Genomic DNA, 24,294 nt, shown 5'->3' with positions numbered 1-24,294 from the left:
CTTGTGCTTGAAACATGCATGGGATACCTGTAAAAAAAGTACTCGAATTTTGTGCGAAACTAGGGTAGACATAGTCGCTACCCATTATCTCAGAAATGAGCAGCTTGTCCCCCAATTTTTTCTGATTCACTTTAAGGGTGAGGGGTGGTAGTATTCATATCCGTGTTTATGTCGATTGATACGCTGCTTGTATGAGTTTTAGCCACATATGTTACTATTGTGGGATTTGATTTGGTAGTATACACCCTTAAATACACATATTTGTTATATATAAATCTAGCGCTACAGACCTTTAGTTTGATCTTTTTCCAGTTTACGCATAACATTAAACCAACATGTGACTAATTCAAACACTAAAAGAAGAAACACTCGGCACTTCTATTGGAAACCGGCTGAATCATTGTTTCTGATAAGGTTTCTCTTTGTAGCATTAGCAGTCACATATCTTTCATATGCACTTTCTCAAAAACAGGACATCACATATCACGGACTTTTATAAAGCAGTCGTCGATAACTGATTGGGATGGTGCAAAAACCCAAATAACAGAACTGGTTCTATCCTAGGATTGAAGCATCTCGTGCGAGCGCTCTACGGAATAAGCTGAATGTGTTCAATACAACACTGGCGTAGGAAGCGGGGGGGGGGGGGGGGGGGGGGGGGGCAAGGGGTGCATGTCCCTCCTCACTTTTCAGATATTTTGCTTTATATTTGCTTTATAATAGTGTAAAAGTGTGTAAATATAAAAGTGTGCCCCCCCACCACACACTTTTTGGCACCTTCCTACGCCACTGTACAATATAGTATTACACCAAGAATGAATGAATGAATGAATGAATGGATAGATATTTAACGATACCGCAGTACGAAAGACACAATACATCGGTTACAATTGGGCGTCAAATAAAGGTAAGTACATGTATTATATTACATAACGGTCACGCAGATATAATGTATTATATAACGGCCACACTGTCAAACGACATGTTGATCGCCGACCAACAGGATATACGCGACATTCCAGGTAAAGCCAATAAATATGAATTATTGCTTACCTACTTGATAGTGAAATATAGCTGTACTGAAAGGCAAATAATCTGATATAACGGGAATTAAGGTACGTCATGACCAGAGCTCGATAGTTTACGAGGGGCTGAATCTAGCTTAGTCGGTAGAGCGTTCACTTGAGAAAGAAAAAAGAAAAATATGTTTTATTTAACGACGCACTTGACACACTTTATTTACAGTTATATGGCGTCGGGTATACGGTTAAGGACCACACAGATATTGAGAGTGGAAATCCGAATATACCAGTCGTGGTGCACTGGCTGGAACCTGAGGTGCTTACGTCGTAGAATCGAACCGCCTAGGTGAACCCATTCACAACTAGTGCCCCACGACTGGTATATCAAAGGCCGTGGAAATAGGCTCTGTCCTGTCTGTAGGAAAGTGCATATAAAAGATTCCTTTTCTGCTAATGGCATAATGTTGCGGGTTTCCTCAAAGACTTCGTGTCACAAATTGCACAATGTCTGATACCCAGTAGCCGATGCTTAATAAATCAGTGTGCTCTAGTGGTGTCGTTAAAAACAAAACTACGACAAATTTAACATCATATCGTCATCTTCACAAAGGGATTGACCTGAGTTTATTGCCATTGTTAAGTTTTGTTTTCGTTTTATTTTTGTTTAACGACACCACTAGAGCACATTGATTAATTGATCATCTGAAATTGTGTGTATCTTTATCATATGACATTTCAGATCAAGTTTGACTTTCAAGGTGAATTACTCATGTTTCACATAGTTATGGCCATTGGACTTAGGATATATGAAAATGTGTAGCAGACATTGTATTGCCTCGGTGGTGACGTCATTAAGCCACCGGACATAGGGCTGGCAGGTACAGGGTTCGCAGCCCGGTACCGGCTCCCACACAGAACGAGTTGTAACGACTCAGTAGGTAGGTGTAAGACCACTACACCCTCTTCTCTCTCACTAACCACTAACAACTAACCCACTGTACTGGACAGACAGCCAAGACAGCTGAGGTGTGTGCCCAGGACAGCGTGCTTGAACCTTAATTGGATATAAGCACGAAAATAAGTCGAAATGAAATGAAAAAGTATTGCTTTAGCATTAAACAGTACTCACAGAATGCTTGTATTTTCAGGGTTTCATGGAGGCCTATTTACACGCAAAAACCCCCAACATAAAACAAAAACACCCAGCCCCCGACAAGTTTCTGTCATCTTCCAGAGTACATTGTGCGTGTATATTTCACTAAAATATTGTAAACTTCTAAGAAAATTGCATAAAGTGCAGGTATTTAATTTTAAATGTTTCCTATACATTTTTCTTTACACTTTAAATACATAATTATTATACAAACATAATCATATATATAAACAAGATGTAAAGAAAAACATATTAGGAAAACGTTTAAGAACAAAATAACTATACTTTGGACATTTTAGATAAGGTCACAGACTTCATTGTTGGGAGGAGCCATATTTTAACCTGTGTTTATATAGTATAGGGAAAAAACCCGTAGATTTTCTCGTCTTCAAGTTGGGACATTGCCCCGGTTCCTACGGGTCTGTATTATGTACAATTAACTTAATATAATTAATATTAAAATTAATATTTAACAACGTGGGTGACCGATTGGAGTCGGCGAATACTGAGAGTATTTTACCAATAATAACAAAGAGGTGCCTGTTTGTGACAGACAAAGAACATGACAGCACTCAGTCACGACTTGTCAAAAAGTCTCTTTGCAGATTGATCACGGGAACGGTTTTGTCGATCAAGAAAGAAATAAACAAATTATGATAATAAAGTCTTTGTCTAAAATCAAAGGAAACAATTCTCATTGTTTCGTCAGCGAAACGTTTAACATCTTCAGGATCAAATTAAATTAAACATTAATCCAGAAAAGAAAGAAAGAAATCTTTATTTAACGACGATACTCGACGCATTTTTATTTACAGTTATATAGCGTCGGACACAGGGTTAGTGTAGGACTATAATGTGCATAGTGTTACCAGTCTATGGGCTGCTGTCTTTGACTAGCAGAAATATATACTTTTCAATAAAAAGGAGGGGAACTCTAATAAGAATTTACAATTGCCAACATTGTAAGGTATATTAGCTGCTGGGAATGGTTATATGATAATAGTGGATTAATTGGGCAAATATTACAACCGATAGTTCAGTATTACAATAGGTTTTATGACCACCAACGATCTTGAAGGACGACTGGCGTCAGAAGTGAAATTTGAAAGTTGACGTTTTTTATCCGAAAATCGCAAATTCAAACAATAAAAATGACTAAAAACAAAACAATAACAACAGTATGATCCTTAGAATGAAAAAGATTGACAGAAATAATGTTCCACAGTGATTAATGGACCTTCCTGGAAATTGTCAAAATCCAGAATGACTTTTCGGTGTGTTGATAAACAGACCTGAACGTTCTTTACTAGGATGTCTGTGGTCAAAACGTATGTTCGGTCTAATAGTTGATATTAACATTACTATTTCAGGTTCCCCTACTTTGTTTTAAGAGTATATATGCACCACGATCACAGAGACATGGTAGTACATACCACAACCTAGGTGTGAGATATATTTCCTGAATGAGAGCAAAGGTAGTAAAATAATATATTTCTAACCGAATTTCTTGTCCTTTTTTTAAAAAGATAAGTTACTTTGTTGTACAACAGTGGCCTTTGCCCATTGTACATATTGCATATACTAATTGAACACGGAACTCCAACATTAAGACATTTTGTTTTTGTAGGAAAATAACACAATATCGTAATTAATTATCGTAGCAAACAGAATAGCACTAATTCAGTATCAAGGTTTTGAACTAAAATTCATAAACACTGTTGCTTACTCTTTCAGAATTTCTTCAGTAATTTTAAACGCCTCTTTAAATAGATAGCTAAGATGTCGAAAATGTTAACGTGTTTGCTATAGAACGAGCGTCGTACATTTGGTATTTTGTAATGGAACTTGATGAAACTTTACTTAAAGAGACATTCCTGAGTTTGATGCAATTTTTAAGATGTTATCGACTAACAAAGATTGTAACGTTTGTAATTACATATCAAATATATTTTTCTGCATAAAATATTACTGGCTGTATATTTAACGTGTTTTTGATCGTTCTAATAGTTGTACTCTTGGCGATTTGGAGGGACATGTCCACGTTACCCGCTCCGCACTCCCCCCCCCCCCCCCCCCCCCCGCACCGACATGGCTACGCCAATACTGTGGGCAATTTAGTTTTATTTTATTTTATTTAATCGACTTCATTATTAAGTTATTTTAAAAAAAATATCGTCTTGAGAACTGTGTTCATTTTAAATTATATACCAAAATAAATCTAAAACTACAAATTATGGTCAATAAATTATTTTTTGAAAAAGCAAAATTATGTTGTGTCATTTTGCCGCGGGGTATATTCCGTGTGTGCACAGACTTCATAATTATGATATATAGGTATGCCACTGGTGTAGTGCTACAATGAAACACCCGGGGCCACAGCGGAAGTGCGTCAGACTGAACAGGCTTTGATGAGTTGTTTAAATGAAGATTAACCTTTTGTAAGGACATATGAACTGGAGCAGTTTTGATGAGCGTTTAAATGAAGATTAAAGGACTTTATCCTTTTATGAGGAAATACATTGTATGTCGTCGAACCCATTGTCCCAGGACAGCGCGCTTGAACCTTAATTGGATACAAGCACGAAAATAAGTTGAAATGAAATGAATGAAATGTATATTGTGAAATCACTTTTTATCGTGATGGTATAATTTTCGTGTAAACACAGAACACATCACAAGATGCCCACAAATAAAATAATCAGGATCGTAACCATATATTTCGGGTGATTAAAAAAATTCCATTTTCTTATACATAGCGGCCTGTCAAAACCATGCAAATCGGTGCAGTAGGTTCGAATCCAGACAGTTGATGCTTTGTGTTTTTAAATATTATATACCCTGTCAAAAAAGAAACGCATAGGCGAAATATTCATGGAATTATCTCTTTAATACAAAGTGGCATAATTTCGTTATTTATGATCTTATCACAGTCAAATTTGACATGAGTATGTGATAATGTTCTTGCTATGGACTGCCGGCAGGGCGCTGAAATCAGTACCTTGTGTGGCTACCAGCAGCAGCAATCACTGCGCGACATCTCCTTGGCATAGACTGAATGAGTATCTGAATCCGGGCATGTGGAATCCTAGCCCATTCTTCCTGCAGTGCATGTGACAGTTGCGGAAGCGTCTGAGGCTCCGAGTCACGCTGGCGTACACTTCTGTCCAGTTCGCCCCATAGATGTTCAATGGGGTTGAGATCTGGCGATCTTAATGGCCATGGCAGCACATTAATGTTCTCATTCTGTAGGAAATCCATTGTTACACGTGCCGTATGCGGCCTGGCATTGTCTTACTGAAAGAGTTCTCTCTGTCGATCCAAAATGGGATGCATGTGACGGCGAAGAATTTCATCCCGGTAGCGTACAGCTGTCATGTTGCCTTGTTCACTTCCGCCGGTGTATGAGATGGCTCCCCACATCATGACACTCCCTCCACCGAATCTGTCAACTTGGGCGACGCAGTTGTTGGCAAAACGTTTATTGCGGCGTCTGTAAACACGTTGTCGTCCATCACGTCGCTGTAGTACGAAACGTGACTCGTCGCTGAACCATACTCGCCGCCAGTTTCCCCAAGTTCTACCCTTATACATTCGTACACCAGCGAACACGTAACTGTCGATGTTGACGTCGCAGGACGGGGCCGACATACGGTCTCCTACTAGCCCGTAAACTAGCTTCTCGAAGTCGGTTCCGAATGGTTTGTGCAGACACCCTTCTCAAACCAGGTATGCGTCCAGCAGTGTTCGTTGCTGTGACAGTTCGGTGACGCAAGTGCAGAACCCGAATGTAGCGATCTTGTGCTGCAGTTGTTATGCGAGGTCTTCCACTACTAGGCCGGTCTCCAGGTGATTGAGACTGCTGGTACCTGTCCCAGAGACGTGAAATGGTGCTCTGATGGACGTTCATGTGGCGTGCGACTGCTGACTGCGATTCACCTAACTGGAGGCTGCCTATTGCAATGTTTCTATTCGGCAGGCTTAGTCTTGGCATCTTGTAACTTGTCTATGTTGAAATGGAAATGAGGCGTCATTGCGACCATTGCAGCTTTAAATACCCATCACTACCCCAATCTTTTTCCCCGAGTTTCACGTGCATTCGCCAAAATCTGACCATTTCACGCCGATTTCCTGCAATTGTCGCACAACGTGCCACAACGTGCGTTAAATTTGTCTTAGGGTGCATTTGGTTATGCTGTCCCATTCCAGAAACATTAACAAACATGGTCATTCAGCAACATTGTACACAAAAACCGATATTTTGTAAAATCAAACACTTTTCTTCTTTCCCTCTCACCTATGCGTTTCTTTTTTAACAGAGTATATTTACTGGGTCGACGTTTTGACTGGTAGACTATTAGTCCCCAAGTGCGTCATTAGCCCTGTTACAATTTAAATATTGCTGTATATTAAAACAAAAGTTTGTTTTGTTTAACGACACCACCAGAACACATTGATATATTAATAATCGGCTATTGGATGTCAACCATTTGGTAATTTTGACATATAGTCTTAGAGAGGAAGCCCGCTATAGGTGTTTTTCATTAGCAGCAAGGGATCTTTTATATGGACCATCACACAGACAGGATAGCATGTAACATGGCCTTTGATATACCAGTCGTGGTGTATAAGCTAGAACGAGATACCGTATATTAACACAAACTGTTACATTAGTTTTCAACCGAGTGTTTGGTAGCACTCTTTCTTAACTACTGTTAATTGGACTTGCATTTTTGTGGATGTCCCGATGGCCAAGCATTTTTGTGGATGTCCCGATGACCAAGCGGTTATTGTCGCGCGATATCAAATACCATGTGAATGTGTGCAGTAGGTTCGAATACTGTCGATCAACTCTTTGTATTTTTAATATTACTTTTAAAATGGCGCCTTATACAAAACGTGATGTCAAAAATGCTATACCAGTGGGAATGTACTCAACATCTACTATGTGTACTAAAACCGATGGTAGATTGGCCCATCAACCGGCCTCGGTGGTGTCGTGGTTAAGCCATCGGACATAAGGCTGGTAGGTACAGGGTTCGCAGCCCGGTACTGGCTTCCATCCAGAGCGAGTTTTAACGACTCAATGGGTAGGTGTAAGGCCACTACACCCTCTTCTCTCTCACTAACCACTAACGAACTAACAACTAACCCACTGTCCTGGACAGACAGCCCAGATAGCTGAGATGTGTGCCCAGGACAGCGTGCTTGAACCTTAATTGGATATAAGCATGAAAATAAGTAAAAAGAAAGAAAGATTGGCAAATCATTTTCTTTTCTTACAGCCCACATTATTTTGTTACAGGATGAAATAAACTTCCTTAATTTATTTCTTAGAGTGTTATTCTCGCCCCTAGCGTGTCGAGATTCCTTTTATACTCATGTGAAATTGTCCACACGAAACACTGGGGGCAAAAAATGAGGGCCTCGTAAATTGGACAACTTGCGCCCAATCCTTTTGTACATATTATGTTCTACATGTAATAAAATATGTTTCAATCAATCAAACAACACTCGAAGGAATGAAGAAGTTGTGTTGTTTTTTATCGCAGAAAGGAAAGATTATGGACTATATGAAAAGAAAATGGTGCGTACGATAAGTGCCGAGCAAGTTCTCATTTGGTAAAGCTGGGGTTTTTTTTACATGAAGCCGACCATATTAAAAGTAAGACTTGTATCAAAAGTTCGCCCTACACAATTTAATAACCAGGTGTTATGCAAAATTCCAATGTTCTACATTATAAACGTTTTTTCGCTGTTCAACTTCAAAAAGTGGGGGGTTTTTTTAATCACTCGGAATATACAAACCCATGCCCACTCCAAAAAGAATAACAAAAACCCCCAAAACAAACCCAAACAAAACAAAAATATACAAAAAAGAAAACAAAAACATCCTCCCAAAACAAATACAAAGTAAACAACAAGAGACATATTTGTGACATAAGACATAACATTACGAAATCTCATCCCCACTCACACCCAACCAGTAAAACAATTCCTTCTACACACAACGAATAACAACAGTCAATGTTTCCCATAAGGAAAGGAGATGTAGCTCAGTAGTATTGGTACCAATTTATGTTGTTAAAACGTCTGAAAAAAAGGCAATTTTTAAATACTAATTTTTATGTGTTTCAGATTTCATCCTTGAAAAAAATATGGTAGTTACGTTACTTCTGATTTTAATTAACTTAAAATTTATATTCAGTTTCAACACATTTTGTAAACGCTTTTAGTATTCTACTGTATTTGTGTGTGGCCAGAAAGCAGGTAATATTCATTTTAGCTAATAACAATCGGAACGTTATCTCTGTATGTATAGAAGCATTTTATTGCTCTTCTCTGTGCTCATACAACGTAAACCAAGATGAACTCAGCTCAAGCGTTTTTAACTTAATTATAATAATAATCCTAAAATGTATATGTTCTCATTTGCCTTTTCTCAATTGCTATTGAATTGTTTATTTTTTTGTCAAATGAAAAGAGAAATAAATAGTTCAGTATTTTAAACTTTTATATATAGAATATATATGTTCTCATTTGCCTTTTCTCAATTGCTATTGAATTGTTTATTTTTTTGTCAAATGAAAAGAGAAATAAATAGTTCAGTATTTTAAACTTTTATATATAGAATATATATGTTCTCATTTGCCTTTTCTCAATTGCTATTGAATTGTTTATTTTTTTGTCAAATGAAAAGAGAAATAAATAGTTCAGTATTTTAAACTTTTATATATAGAATATATATGTTCTCATTTGCCTTTTCTCAATTGCTATTGAATTGTTTATTTTTTTGTCAAATGAAAAGAGAAATAAATAGTTCAGTATTTTAAACTTTTATATATAGAATATATATGTTCTCATTTGCCTTTTCTCAATTGCTATTGAATTGTTTATTTTTTTGTCAAATGAAAAGAGAAATAAATAGTTCAGTATTTTAAACTTTTATATATAGAATATATATGTTCTCATTTGCCTTTTCTCAATTGCTATTGAATTGTTTATTTTTTTGTCAAATGAAAAGAGAAATAAATAGTTCAGTATTTTAAACTTTTATATATAGAATATATATGTTCTCATTTGCCTTTTCTCAATTGCTATTGAATTGTTTATTTTTTTGTCAAATGAAAAGAGAAATAAATAGTTCAGTATTTTAAACTTTTATATATAGAATATATATGTTCTCATTTGCCTTTTCTCAATTGCTATTGAATTGTTTATTTTTTTGTCAAATGAAAAGAGAAATAAATAGTTCAGTATTTTAAACTTTTATATATAGAATATATATGTTCTCATTTGCCTTTTCTCAATTGCTATTGAATTGTTTATTTTTTTGTCAAATGAAAAGAGAAATAAATAGTTCAGTATTTTAAACTTTTATATATAGAATATATATGTTCTCATTTGCCTTTTCTCAATTGCTATTGAATTGTTTATTTTTTTGTCAAATGAAAAGAGAAATAAATAGTTCAGTATTTTAAACTTTTATATATAGAATATATATGTTCTCATTTGCCTTTTCTCAATTGCTATTGAATTGTTTATTTTTTTGTCAAATGAAAAGAGAAATAAATAGTTCAGTATTTTAAACTTTTATATATAGAATATATATGTTCTCATTTGCCTTTTCTCAATTGCTATTGAATTGTTTATTTTTTTGTCAAATGAAAAGAGAAATAAATAGTTCAGTATTTTAAACTTTTATATATAGAATATATATGTTCTCATTTGCCTTTTCTCAATTGCTATTGAATTGTTTATTTTTTTGTCAAATGAAAAGAGAAATAAATAGTTCAGTATTTTAAACTTTTATATATAGAATATATATGTTCTCATTTGCCTTTTCTCAATTGCTATTGAATTGTTTATTTTTTTGTCAAATGAAAAGAGAAATAAATAGTTCAGTATTTTAAACTTTTATATATAGAATATATATGTTCTCATTTGCCTTTTCTCAATTGCTATTGAATTGTTTATTTTTTTGTCAAATGAAAAGAGAAATAAATAGTTCAGTATTTTAAACTTTTATATATAGAATATATATGTTCTCATTTGCCTTTTCTCAATTGCTATTGAATTGTTTATTTTTTTGTCAATGAAAAGAGAAATAAATAGTTCAGTATTTTAAACTTTTATATATAGAATATATATGTTCTCATTTGCCTTTTCTCAATTGCTATTGAATTGTTTATTTTTTTGTCAAATGAAAAGAGAAATAAATAGTTCAGTATTTTAAACTTTTATATATAGAATATATATGTTCTCATTTGCCTTTTCTCAATTGCTATTGAATTGTTTATTTTTTTGTCAAATGAAAAGAGAAATAAATAGTTCAGTATTTTAAACTTTTATATATAGAATATATATGTTCTCATTTGCCTTTTCTCAATTGCTATTGAATTGTTTATTTTTTTGTCAAATGAAAAGAGAAATAAATAGTTCAGTATTTTAAACTTTTATATATAGAATATATATGTTCTCATTTGCCTTTTCTCAATTGCTATTGAATTGTTTATTTTTTTGTCAAATGAAAAGAGAAATAAATAGTTCAGTATTTTAAACTTTTATATATAGAATATATATGTTCTCATTTGCCTTTTCTCAATTGCTATTGAATTGTTTATTTTTTTGTCAAATGAAAAGAGAAATAAATAGTTCAGTATTTTAAACTTTTATATATAGAATATATATGTTCTCATTTGCCTTTTCTCAATTGCTATTGAATTGTTTATTTTTTTGTCAAATGAAAAGAGAAATAAATAGTTCAGTATTTTAAACTTTTATATATAGAATATATATGTTCTCATTTGCCTTTTCTCAATTGCTATTGAATTGTTTATTTTTTTGTCAAATGAAAAGAGAAATAAATAGTTCAGTATTTTAAACTTTTATATATAGAATATATATGTTCTCATTTGCCTTTTCTCAATTGCTATTGAATTGTTTATTTTTTTGTCAAATGAAAAGAGAAATAAATAGTTCAGTATTTTAAACTTTTATATATAGAATATATATGTTCTCATTTGCCTTTTCTCAATTGCTATTGAATTGTTTATTTTTTTGTCAATGAAAAGAGAAATAAATAGTTCAGTATTTTAAACTTTTATATATAGAATATATATGTTCTCATTTGCCTTTTCTCAATTGCTATTGAATTGTTTATTTTTTGTCAAATGAAAAGAGAAATAAATAGTTCAGTATTTTAAACTTTTATATATAGAATATATATGTTCTCATTTGCCTTTTCTCAATTGCTATTGAATTGTTTATTTTTTTGTCAAATGAAAAGAGAAATAAATAGTTCAGTATTTTAAACTTTTATATATAGAATATATATGTTCTCATTTGCCTTTTCTCAATTGCTATTGAATTGTTTATTTTTTTGTCAAATGAAAAGAGAAATAAATAGTTCAGTATTTTAAACTTTTATATATAGAATATATATGTTCTCATTTGCCTTTTCTCAATTGCTATTGAATTGTTTATTTTTTTGTCAAATGAAAAGAGAAATAAATAGTTCAGTATTTTAAACTTTTATATATAGAATATATATGTTCTCATTTGCCTTTTCTCAATTGCTATTGAATTGTTTATTTTTTTGTCAAATGAAAAGAGAAATAAATAGTTCAGTATTTTAAACTTTTATATATAGAATATATATGTTCTCATTTGCCTTTTCTCAATTGCTATTGAATTGTTTATTTTTTTGTCAAATGAAAAGAGAAATAAATAGTTCAGTATTTTAAACTTTTATATATAGAATATATATGTTCTCATTTGCCTTTTCTCAATTGCTATTGAATTGTTTATTTTTTTGTCAAATGAAAAGAGAAATAAATAGTTCAGTATTTTAAACTTTTATATATAGAATATATATGTTCTCATTTGCCTTTTCTCAATTGCTATTGAATTGTTTATTTTTTTGTCAAATGAAAAGAGAAATAAATAGTTCAGTATTTTAAACTTTTATATATAGAATATATATGTTCTCATTTGCCTTTTCTCAATTGCTATTGAATTGTTTATTTTTTTGTCAAATGAAAAGAGAAATAAATAGTTCAGTATTTTAAACTTTTATATATAGAATATATATGTTCTCATTTGCCTTTTCTCAATTGCTATTGAATTGTTTATTTTTTTGTCAAATGAAAAGAGAAATAAATAGTTCAGTATTTTAAACTTTTATATATAGAATATATATGTTCTCATTTGCCTTTTCTCAATTGCTATTGAATTGTTTATTTTTTTGTCAAATGAAAAGAGAAATAAATAGTTCAGTATTTTAAACTTTTATATATAGAATATATATGTTCTCATTTGCCTTTTCTCAATTGCTATTGAATTGTTTATTTTTTTGTCAAATGAAAAGAGAAATAAATAGTTCAGTATTTTAAACTTTTATATATAGAATATATATGTTCTCATTTGCCTTTTCTCAATTGCTATTGAATTGTTTATTTTTTTGTCAAATGAAAAGAGAAATAAATAGTTCAGTATTTTAAACTTTTATATATAGAATATATATGTTCTCATTTGCCTTTTCTCAATTGCTATTGAATTGTTTATTTTTTTGTCAAATGAAAAGAGAAATAAATAGTTCAGTATTTTAAACTTTTATATATAGAATATATATGTTCTCATTTGCCTTTTCTCAATTGCTATTGAATTGTTTATTTTTTTGTCAAATGAAAAGAGAAATAAATAGTTCAGTATTTTAAACTTTTATATATAGAATATATATGTTCTCATTTGCCTTTTCTCAATTGCTATTGAATTGTTTATTTTTTGTCAAATGAAAAGAGAAATAAATAGTTCAGTATTTTAAACTTTTATATATAGAATATATATGTTCTCATTTGCCTTTTCTCAATTGCTATTGAATTGTTTATTTTTTTGTCAAATGAAAAGAGAAATAAATAGTTCAGTATTTTAAACTTTTATATATAGAATATATATGTTCTCATTTGCCTTTTCTCAATTGCTATTGAATTGTTTATTTTTTTGTCAAATGAAAAGAGAAATAAATAGTTCAGTATTTTAAACTTTTATATATAGAATATATATGTTCTCATTTGCCTTTTCTCAATTGCTATTGAATTGTTTATTTTTTTGTCAAATGAAAAGAGAAATAAATAGTTCAGTATTTTAAACTTTTATATATAGAATATATATGTTCTCATTTGCCTTTTCTCAATTGCTATTGAATTGTTTATTTTTTTGTCAAATGAAAAGAGAAATAAATAGTTCAGTATTTTAAACTTTTATATATAGAATATATATGTTCTCATTTGCCTTTTCTCAATTGCTATTGAATTGTTTATTTTTTTGTCAAATGAAAAGAGAAATAAATAGTTCAGTATTTTAAACTTTTATATATAGAATATATATGTTCTCATTTGCCTTTTCTCAATTGCTATTGAATTGTTTATTTTTTTGTCAAATGAAAGAGAAATAAATAGTTCAGTATTTTAAACTTTTATATATAGAATATATATGTTCTCATTTGCCTTTTCTCAATTGCTATTGAATTGTTTATTTTTTTGTCAAATGAAAAGAGAAATAAATAGTTCAGTATTTTAAACTTTTATATATAGAATATATATGTTCTCATTTGCCTTTTCTCAATTGCTATTGAATTGTTTATTTTTTTGTCAAATGAAAAGAGAAATAAATAGTTCAGTATTTTAAACTTTTATATATAGAATATATATGTTCTCATTTGCCTTTTCTCAATTGCTATTGAATTGTTTATTTTTTTGTCAAATGAAAAGAGAAATAAATAGTTCAGTATTTTAAACTTTTATATATAGAATATATTATGCAACATCTTTTCTCGTTGATTTCTTTTTATTAATATAAATGATATGTACATGGTGCGTTTTAAAAATGTCTTACTATAGTCCATCCCACTGAACGCCTTTTTTTATACTATGGAATTTACTACAAATTATTTATTTCTAAGCCGATTGTTTTCTAAATTTCACACAAAAATAATATTTTTTAATATTATTTCCAAAACACTTTTACTTTTCTTGTTACGTCAAACCAAACTGAAATTATTTACCAAAGACATTTTGGTAGGAGGATGGCAAGGACTATAGGTAATTCATTCATTCAAGTTTAAGAAGGAAAAACATTACACTGATGTATGTGAATTAGTCAGTAGTAAATAGCTCATAGCTACCAATTTATTATTAATTAAGTGATTGAAAACCTATCCGATTAGATATAATTTATACCTTTATGGCAGAGATCTGACTTTTATTAATATATGTTAAAAGATATGGTGTTTCTATGCTACATATTTAACGTTCACACGGGCGCGCGTCAAAATTTTAATGTCGGACATTTTGTTTTTATCTGGGACAATATTGTTTCTGTTTGATCAAATGCATATATGTATAACTGGTTCAGATACCAAGACAAGGAACTCAACATATATCGGGTTTCAAATACAGATGTGTATGATTGTTTACATCAGTACCCAGACAACTTTTTTTTATTTTAAATATGTATTCTTTTTTATTTATTATTAGTTTTTGTTCGTGTTCGGACATTTCGCTCTGACCTCAGAATGTGGATAGCTTGAAAATAAAATATGAAATTAATGAATATTTATTAACCATCATAACAATAAAAGAAAGAACTTTAAAATAATATTAAAAATATTGTAGAAACATTCAAAATTATAAAGAAGTACGCAAATCAATCTTTCCTTTGTATTTGCTGTTATATAATTTTCGTTCACATTTACACGTTTAGTTGAATATTCTTGTCTTCTATTGTTTTTGACTGTAATTCGTTTGTGCTTTTAACATACCTTTTGACGTTAGTAGAGACGTCTGGTATGAACATTTGCTACTCAGATTCTCGAATTTGTGTATGGATTTTAAAACAATAATGTTCGAAACAAAGGAAGAAGGAAAGGACTGAAATGTTTTATTTAACGACGCACACAACACATTTCATTACGGTTATATGACGTCAGACATATGATTAAGGACCACTCAGATATTGAGAGAGAAAACCTGCTGCCGCCACGCAATGGGTTACTCTTTCCGATTAGCAGCAGGGGAACGTTTATATGCACCATCCCACAGACAGGATAGCACATACCACGACCTTTGATATACCAGTCGTGGTGCACTGGCTGGGGCGAGAAATAGCCCAATGAGCCCACTAACGGGGATCGATCCCAGACCGACCGCGCATAAAGCGAGTGCTTTACCTCTGGACTAAGTCTCTCCCTCTTGAAACAAAGGAGACCAGTCTGTAAATGTTACAATTCACACGTCAAAATACGACGTCTGTCAGTCGAAAAATGCACATATTTACCTCTTTTAACGTTTTACAACGAAGCATGAACGAAATTGTCAATGAGCAAATATATTTTCTTCTAAAAAATTAAGACTTAAGTAGGATCTTAGGATCATCTGCATAAATAGTCTTTAAAAATGCCAGACACAGTACTTGTACTTAAAATTTAAAATACCGTACCCCACTGTTTAAGATATGACGTAATTTCTATTGGTATTATAGCATATTTTTGACATTTTTTGTATCGCGAACCATTTTAAAAGTAAGCGATGTATCGAAAGTTTGCCATCTAAACATAACATAACAAACTGATTTTGTGCAGCATTTCACTGTTCTGCATGTGGGATGTTTTTATTGTTGTTTTATTGTGGGTTTGTTTTAAAATTATTATTATCTTCTTTTTTTATCACTCGATTTACACAAACGCATTCTACCTCAACAACAAAGAAAAAAATAAAAAAGAATAAAAGAAATGAAGAAAAGAAGAGAAAACAGGAAAAAGAAGAAAGAAAAAAGGGAAAAAATAGAAGCAAAAAAAAAATAAAAAAATAAACGACAAAAGAGTTTAAAATAACATATTTGTGAAATAAAACATAAACTTACGAAATCTCTCTCTCTCTCTCTCTCTCTCTCTCTCTCTCTCTCTCTCTCTCTCTCTCTCTCTCTCTATCTATCTCTCTCTCTCTCTCTGCTACTAGGATAAACCGGCTCTACTCAGTAGCAGAGTTCTCTGCCGGTGCGCACCTGGTACACCAAAAGCCGTGGTATTCATCAGGCACTGAACTAACCCTGCTAGACACCATATAGTCGGAGTTTAAAATGTGCTGAGGTGTAAGAAATCTAAATATTCCTTTCATTTCCCTTTCTTCAACAAATCCCACATTAGAATAATCAACAACCATAATTACGTAACCCAGAACTGTTGGACATATCGGAATGAATAGGAATAGGAAACTGTATTAACGTGCCTACGAGTATACCGGCTTCGGTGGTGTCGTGGTTAAGCCATCGAACATAAGGCTGGTAGGTACTGGTTTCGCAGCCCGGTAGCGGCTCCTAACCAGAGCGAGTTTTAACGACTCATTGGGTAGGTGTAAGACCACTACACCCTCTACTTTCTCACTAACCACTAACAACCCACTGTCCTGGACAGACAGAACAGATAGCTGAAATATGTGCCCTGGACAGCGTGCTTGAACCTTAATTGGATATAAGCTCGAAAAATAAGTTGAAATGAAATGAAATAAACAAAGAGTACGAGACAATTGCGAATAAGACTGGGAAGCACATATTCGGTCCTTAAGTAATGTTTCATTATCTTCCATTACAAAATACCAAATGTACGACGCTTGTTCTATAGCAAACACGTTAAAGCGACATTCCTGAGTTTGCTGCAATGTTTAAGATGTTATCGACTAACAGAGACCTTTTAACGATTGTAATTACATATCAAATATATTTTTCTACATAAAATAGTAGTGGCTGTATATTAAATGTATTTCTGGTCGTTCTAATATTTGTACTAGGTTAAATTTCATTTTATTTCCTAAAAAATATTTTTTCGTACGTACGAAATTATTTGAAGACAAACTCCAGTTTGGGCTTCTTACAAATATTGAGAGGACCAGAAACACATAGAATATACATACACTGATATTCTAAACAAGAAAATATATTTAATATGTAAGTTTAATCGTAGAAATATTTTATTAGTTGGAAACACCTTACAATGCAGCAAACTCGGGAATGTCCCTTTAACATTTTCGACATCTTAGCTATCTATTTACAAAGGCGTTCAAAATTACTGAAGAAATTCTGAAAGAGTAAGCAACAGTGTTTATGAATTTTAGTTCAAAACCTTGATACTGAATTAGTGCTATTCTGTTTGCTACGATAATTAATTACGATATTGTGTTATTTTCCTACAAAAACAAAATGTCTTAATGTTGGAGTTCCGTGTTCAATTAGTATATGCAATATGTACAATGGGCAAAGGCCACTGTTGTACAACAAAGTAACTTATCTTTTAAAAAAAAGGACAAGAAATTCGGTTAGAAATATATTATTTTACTACCTTTGCTCTCATTCAGGAAATATATCTCACACCTAGGTTGTGGTATGTACTACCATGTCTCTGTGGTCGTGGTGCATATATACTCTTAAAAAAAAGTCGGGGAACCTGAAATATTATTGTTAATATCAACTATTAGACCGAACATACGTTTTGACCACAGACATCCTAGTAAAGAACATTCAGGTCTGTTTATCAACACCAGAAACACATTCTATAGTTTGCACATGCATCACGCAGTTGCCCCCCGTGCGTGGAGTGTCATTCTCGATTTTGACAATTTCCAGCAAGGTCCATTAATCACTGTGGAACATTATTTCTGTCAATCTTTTTCATTCTATTGATCATACAGTTGCTTTTGGTTTGTTTTTAGTCATTTTTATTGTTTGAATTTGCGATTTTCTGATAAAGAAAACGTCAACTTTCAAATTTCACTTCTGACGCCAATCGTCCTTTCAAGATCTTTGGTGGGCATAAAACCTACTGTAATACTGAACTACCGGTTGTAATGTTTGCCCAATTAATTCAATATTATCATATAACCATTCCCCACAGCTAATATACCTTACAAGTTTGGCAATTGTAAATTCTTACTAGAGTTCCCCTACTTTTTTTGACGAGTATATATTTCTGCTATTCAACGACACCATCCCATAGACTGGTAACACTATGCACATTATGGTCCTACACTAACCCTGTATCCGACGCTATATAACTGTAAATAAAAATGCGTCGAGTGTCGTCGTTAAATAAAGATTTCTTTCTTTCTTTTCTGGATTAATGTTTAATTTAATTTGCTCCTGAAGATGTTAAACGTTTCGCTGACGAAACAATGAGAATTGCTTTCTTTGATTTTAGACAAAGACTTATTATCATCATTTGTTTCATTCATGCCTATATCCAAAAGAGGTCCAGGCACAGCGGAATGAAAGAAAGAAATGTTTTATTTAACGACGCACTCAACACATTTTATTTACGGTTATATGGCGTCAGACATATGGTTAAGGACCACACAGATTTTGAGAGGAAACCCGCTGTCGCCACTACATGGGCTACTCTTGCCGATTAGCAGCAAGGGATCTTTTGTTTGCGCTTCCCACAGGCAGGATAGCACAAACCATGGCCTTTGTTGAACCATTTATGGATCACTGGTCGGTGCAAGTGGTTTATACCTACCCATTGAGCCTTGCGGAGCACTCACTCAGGGTTTGGAGTCGGTATCTGGATTAAAAATCCCATGCCTCGACTGGGATCCGAATCCAGTACCTACTAGCCTGTAGACCGATGGCCTAACCACGACGCCACCGTGGCCGGTCTACATCGGAATGAAGAACAAATATACTAAACAACACAAGAAACGAGAATATGTTAATTTAATTTATGTCATCATAAAGGTTATTAATAATTATTTGGTAAAGTGTTCAGTGTAAAGACACTGATAATTTCAATAGACACAAAAACTAATGGAATTCAAACTGAATACTTTAAATTAAATTAAAAGAAAAGTAAACTCATATTCGTGATAGTGTTTTAAAAAAAAAAAATTTTGTTGTTGTTGTTGTTGTTCTTGTTCGGTAAGTAGCTTTACTTATTTTATTAGCTACATAACAAATTGGTAATGACAAAGCCCTATATATACCTAAATATACAAAAACGACTTCAGGGTGATTTATTACAAATAAGTGTCATGCGGAATTCCATTGACCGTTTACGATTAGTTCGTATGTCTGTGTCTCTGTGAGCATACCATATGCCATACGCGCGTGTAGGTGTACGTCTGTGTTTGTTGTTGCGTGCGTGTGTGTGTGTGTGTGTGTGTGCGTGTGTGCGTACGTACGTACGTACGTGTCTTCATCCATGTATACGTGAATCAAGGATTAAGAAATCATGAGATGAAAGTGCAGACTCGGCAAAATCCAGTCGTCCACGTCAATGTAGGGGAATGATCGATTGGTTCGGCCTGCCGACTGACACATTTATATATATTTCAGTTCTGTTTTTAGGTCAAAAGCGCAATAATTCTGCCAAAGAAGTAATTCCTATAAACCAAACATGTTGTCCTTGTTATAATTGGACAGTCATAAATGTGTCCACATTTGACGACATTGTACAGTTATAGTAGCAGTAAACAGTCCTAAATATAAAACAAGGTCTTGACCTCACACTTTCAAAAGAGATTACTGTCGTGAAATCACTATTATTCGTGGTGGTGTAATTTTCGTGTAATTCGTGGACAAGGGCAGTCGACGAATTTAAGAACATAACGAAAATATAATACATGTATACATATAACACGAATTTAAGATGCCACAAATGTACCCAACGAAATGTATGTTTGGGTAAAACAAGAAAATTTGACATTCCGAGCTGTTAATAAAGGATACTCCCCTCGTGTCTTGTGATATCATAATTTATCAGCACGAGTTGATAAAAGTATGAAATCCGAGGCTTGCTGAATATTTTATACTTTTATCAACGAGTGCTGATAAATTATGATGTCACAAGACACGAGGGGGGTATTCTTTTTATCATCCATTATCATTCTTTTCATTTGCGACAGTTGTAAACAATGTCAATGTTGTCAAAAAGGAATCGGAAGCATCTTACAATGGGGGTGGGGGTGGGGGGGGGGGGGTGGGGGGTCAAATGCCGTGGTATGTGCTATGCTGTTTGTAGGATGGTGCATATAAAAGATCCCTTGCTACTAATGGAAAAACAAACTCTTTTTATCATCCATTATCATTCTTTTCATTTGCGACAGTTGTAAACAATGTCAATGTTGTCAAAAAGGAATCGGAAGCATCTTACAATGGGGGGGGGGGGGGGGGGGGGGGGGGTAGGGGGGCGGGGCGGGGGGACATAGCCCAGTTGTAAAGCGCTCGCCTGATGCGCGGTCGGTCTAGAATTGAACCCCGCCGATGGGCCCATTGGGTTATTTCTCTTGTCAGCCAGTGCACCACGACTGGTATGTCAAATGCCGTGGTATGTGCTATGCTGTCTGTGGGATGGTGCATATAAAAGATCCCTTGCTACTAATGGAAAAATGTAGCGGGTTTCCTCTTTAAGACTATGCCAAATTTACAAAATGTTTGACATCCAATAGCCGATGATTGACAAATCAATGTGCCCTAGTGGTGTTAAACAAACCAAAACAATCAAACAAACTTGCAATGGTTTGCAAACTCAGGGCAGTCCCTTTAAGTGAAAATATTGTTGAGGATGCTTGGTTCAAAACAGTTTACTTTTATGAACGTTAGGGGGAAATTATCAACCATATAAAAATAACACACATTCGCCCCCAAAATGTATGCGTGCATGTGTGTATAGATATGTTTATACGTTCACGAAGATGTGTACAATTGTGAAATATATTACAGTACTGCAAAGAAACCACAACAACCCCCTCCAAAAAAAACCAACAACCCAAAACCAACAACCCCCCAACCCCCAACCCACCCCCCCCCCCCCCCCCCCCAATACACATCCACTAATCTTTATTTACATCTCACCTTGTGGACAGATTACAAAACAAGAGTTGATTGATTAATTAAAAACATATTTTATTGCATATAATATAGAAAGGAATAGGTACAAGTGTTCAACAATGATAATTCAGTTATACAGCAATAAAACAACACAAGTCAATCCGATGTAGCTATGAGATATTTTTAGAACTATTAAAAGACTTGGATGGGAATGTTCACCCATATGCCAGCTCCCCCATCCCCCACTAGTATCCGCCCCCTGTTAATCATGATTAAAATGTCTGGTCTGCACTGACTAGCAAAACATATCATTGGTGAGTTGGGGGAACACTTGACCTCACAGGACGCAGCTGCAAAGGTCTCTACTCAAAAGCATTGTCCAATGAGTAGGTTCCCGATCTGTGGCGCCAACGACTGCAGGTTCTCTGCAGAGTCGACCTCGAACACGTGCTTCTGGAACTCACGAGATCCTACTCGAGTGCGGAACACTTTGGCCAGCTGCGATACACTGGCGTCACTTAGTGCGACAGCGAGCAGTTTGAAATTCTGGAATTTCGACCTCATCACTTCGCGTCCCGTCGCCGACATATCGGCGATGGGCGAATCGACGACGAGCACCCCAACAGGCTCCACGCCCGATCGCCCACTCAACACCTGGAGGCGCATCTTCCTTAGCAAAGGAGGCGTAACTCTTGCTTCCGGTTCCTCCGGAAGCGGGACAGTCGCTCGTGATCTGGGATGATTGAAGATGGCCGACGCTAGAAGTGACTGCTTCGGTTACGTCGGAAAAGAATGTCGATATCTGCAAGCTATTGCCCGTGGTCATCCCGCTTGTATCCGCTCCGAAAATAACCTTCAAACTACAGGCTCCAGGCCCTGGCAACAAATATTGTTTAAATTACTGAACATGATATATAAACAGTTGAGGAAATCTGAAGCATGATATGGGTGTGTGCAGGGAAAGGTACCTTTTTTACGCACTAACTTATTTATTAAAACCATAACACTTATTGTTCTTCTCTCTCTTGGAAAGGCAGCCCAGACAACGTTCCCAGAATAGCGTGCTTTAACCTGATATGGTATGTTTAGTTCTTCAGTGGTTTGTTAACTGAGGTATGTAACCAGGACAGCGTTCTTGAACCTTAATTGAATATCACCACTAAGACTTAAAGGGACATTCCTGAGTTTGCTGCAACTTTTAAGATTTTATCGACTAATAGATCCTTTATAACAATTGTAATTACATATCAATTATATTTTTCTGCATAAAATACTAGTGGCTGTATATTAAACGTGTTTCTGATCGTTTTAATATTTTTACTAGGTTAAATTTCATTTTATTTCCTAAAATATTATTTTTTCGTACGTACAAAATTATTTGAAGACAGAATCCAGTTTGGGCTTCTTACAAATATTAAGACGACCAGAAACACATTGAATATACAGACAATGATATTCTAAACAAGAAAATATATTTAATATGTAAGTTTAATCGTAGAAATATTTTATTAGTCGGAAACATCTTACAATGCAGCAAACTCAGGAATGTCCCTTTAGAGAAGACGATAGCGGTTAAAGTTAAAGTTTATTTTGTTTAATTACAAGACTAGGGCATATTGATTTATCATCGGCTAAATGATGTCAAACATTTTGTAATTTTAACTCATAGTCTTCAGAGGAAACCCACTATTTTTTTGTTTCTATTAGCAGCAAGGTATCTTTTAGATGCACTTTCCACAATACATACCATGGCCTTTTATATTATATTACGAGTCATGAGGAACTGGTTTTAACAGGAAAAATGCCACCGACGAGGTTCGATCCTGCGACCAGAGCACTACAGATGAGCGCTATGTCGGCTAAGCTGGAAGACAGCGTAGGTACCTACGTGTGTACAACTCTGCCGTGCACTTTTATCAGTTTCTCGATGAGTTATCTCCCTTGTACTTTCCCCTGGGCAGTATATGGCAATTTTAAAAACAATATATTGTGAGTTTTTGGGTTACATTTTTAAAACAAAAAAGGGTAATGTGATTGCAGTTAATACGCCACTATTTTTCTAGTATATATATATATATACATGGGGGTATAAAAAAGGCAGAGCGTAGCCCAGTGGTAAAACGCTCGCCTGATGCGCGATCAGTCTAGGATTGATCCCACATCGGTGGGCCCATTAGGCTATTTATCGTTCCAGCCACTGCACCGTGATGCATTGTTATTTTTCATTTGTTTGTCCATTTTTTCAGACATTCTCCAGACCAAGTGTTGCAATTACTGCGTAGGCAGAGCGTTCACCTGAGGTGCTTGGGTCGCAGGATCGAATCTCATCGGCGAACCCATTCTCTGACTGAGTTTTCTCCGTCCCAACCAATGCCCCACGACGGGTATATCAAATGCCGTGGTATGTGCTGTCCTGTCTGTAGGAAAATGCATGTAACAGATCCCTTGCTGCTAATAGGAAAATGAAGCGGGTTTCCTATGAAGGAAGACCATAGTCGATGCTTAATTAATCAATATTTTAGTGGAGTCGTAAAAAACCCCAACAAAACAATTACTGTGTTAGACACCTAATAGCTCATCATTCTATTTTAAGAGTCAAACATTCCTTTCCTTTATATATGGTGTGGTTTCTTACCTGAAGAATCCATCAAAAGTTGCTGCGGTTCAACATATTCAACTGAAAAGACCAAAAAGTGAAGAAAAAAATTTATTCAATGTACTAGCTATATTTTGTTTTGGACAGATGAGCATTGTACATACATCTAAATGATCAATATTACTTAGGCGCGATGTCTCGACGGTGGTTCAAATATAACTATGTTCAGATAAACTATGTTTTTAATGCCACTGAAATGTCCTGAAACAATTTCACTCTAAAGTGACAGAAAACCTAGTTTGTTTTAAAGACTACGGCGTATTTTTTTTCACTATCAAAGCCATTTTTTTATATATAAATTAAAGTACTATTATTTAGAATATTAAGTTCATACACCGGAAATGGTTCTGGTCCTCCAGGCTTTTAAATATTAGAACTGCAGTTTTGTGCTATTAAAAACACTCGCATTGGACGGAAATTGAAATTTACAATCATAAAACTCAACGTAAAGCTATAATAGTAAAAATATGCCTTAGTGTTTCAAAAGTATGGTATGTCCCTTTAAAGATGTTGTAAAGGTTCAACATGCAAATTCAGTTCTGTACTTTTCCATTACATGTGTTTTTTAAAATTGAATTAAAAACAACTTTTCA

At 33.9% G+C, this 24,294-nt stretch overlaps 1 protein-coding gene across 1 annotated transcript in view; it reads right to left on the bottom strand.

Annotated features, from left to right (window-relative positions):
• Positions 1–21,404: 21,404 nt before the first annotated feature.
• LOC121368540 (cartilage matrix protein-like) overlaps positions 21,405–24,294 on the bottom strand; it is a 16,883-nt gene continuing 13,993 nt past the window's right edge. The window contains exons 4-5 of the mRNA XM_041493277.1: positions 23,681–23,722; positions 21,405–21,921 (exon numbers count right to left, since the gene is read on the bottom strand). Coding sequence (XP_041349211.1) covers positions 21,560–21,921; positions 23,681–23,722 — 404 coding nt within the window. The 3' untranslated portion in view covers positions 21,405–21,559. The remainder of the gene's footprint in view (positions 21,922–23,680; positions 23,723–24,294) is intronic.

The sequence above is a fragment of the Gigantopelta aegis genome, chromosome 3, assembly GCF_016097555.1.
Source record: "Gigantopelta aegis isolate Gae_Host chromosome 3, Gae_host_genome, whole genome shotgun sequence".
Taxonomy (NCBI): domain Eukaryota; kingdom Metazoa; phylum Mollusca; class Gastropoda; order Neomphalida; family Peltospiridae; genus Gigantopelta; species Gigantopelta aegis.
The sequence above is the reverse complement of the archived record's forward strand: the minus strand, read 5'-3'. Positions and strand labels throughout refer to the sequence as shown.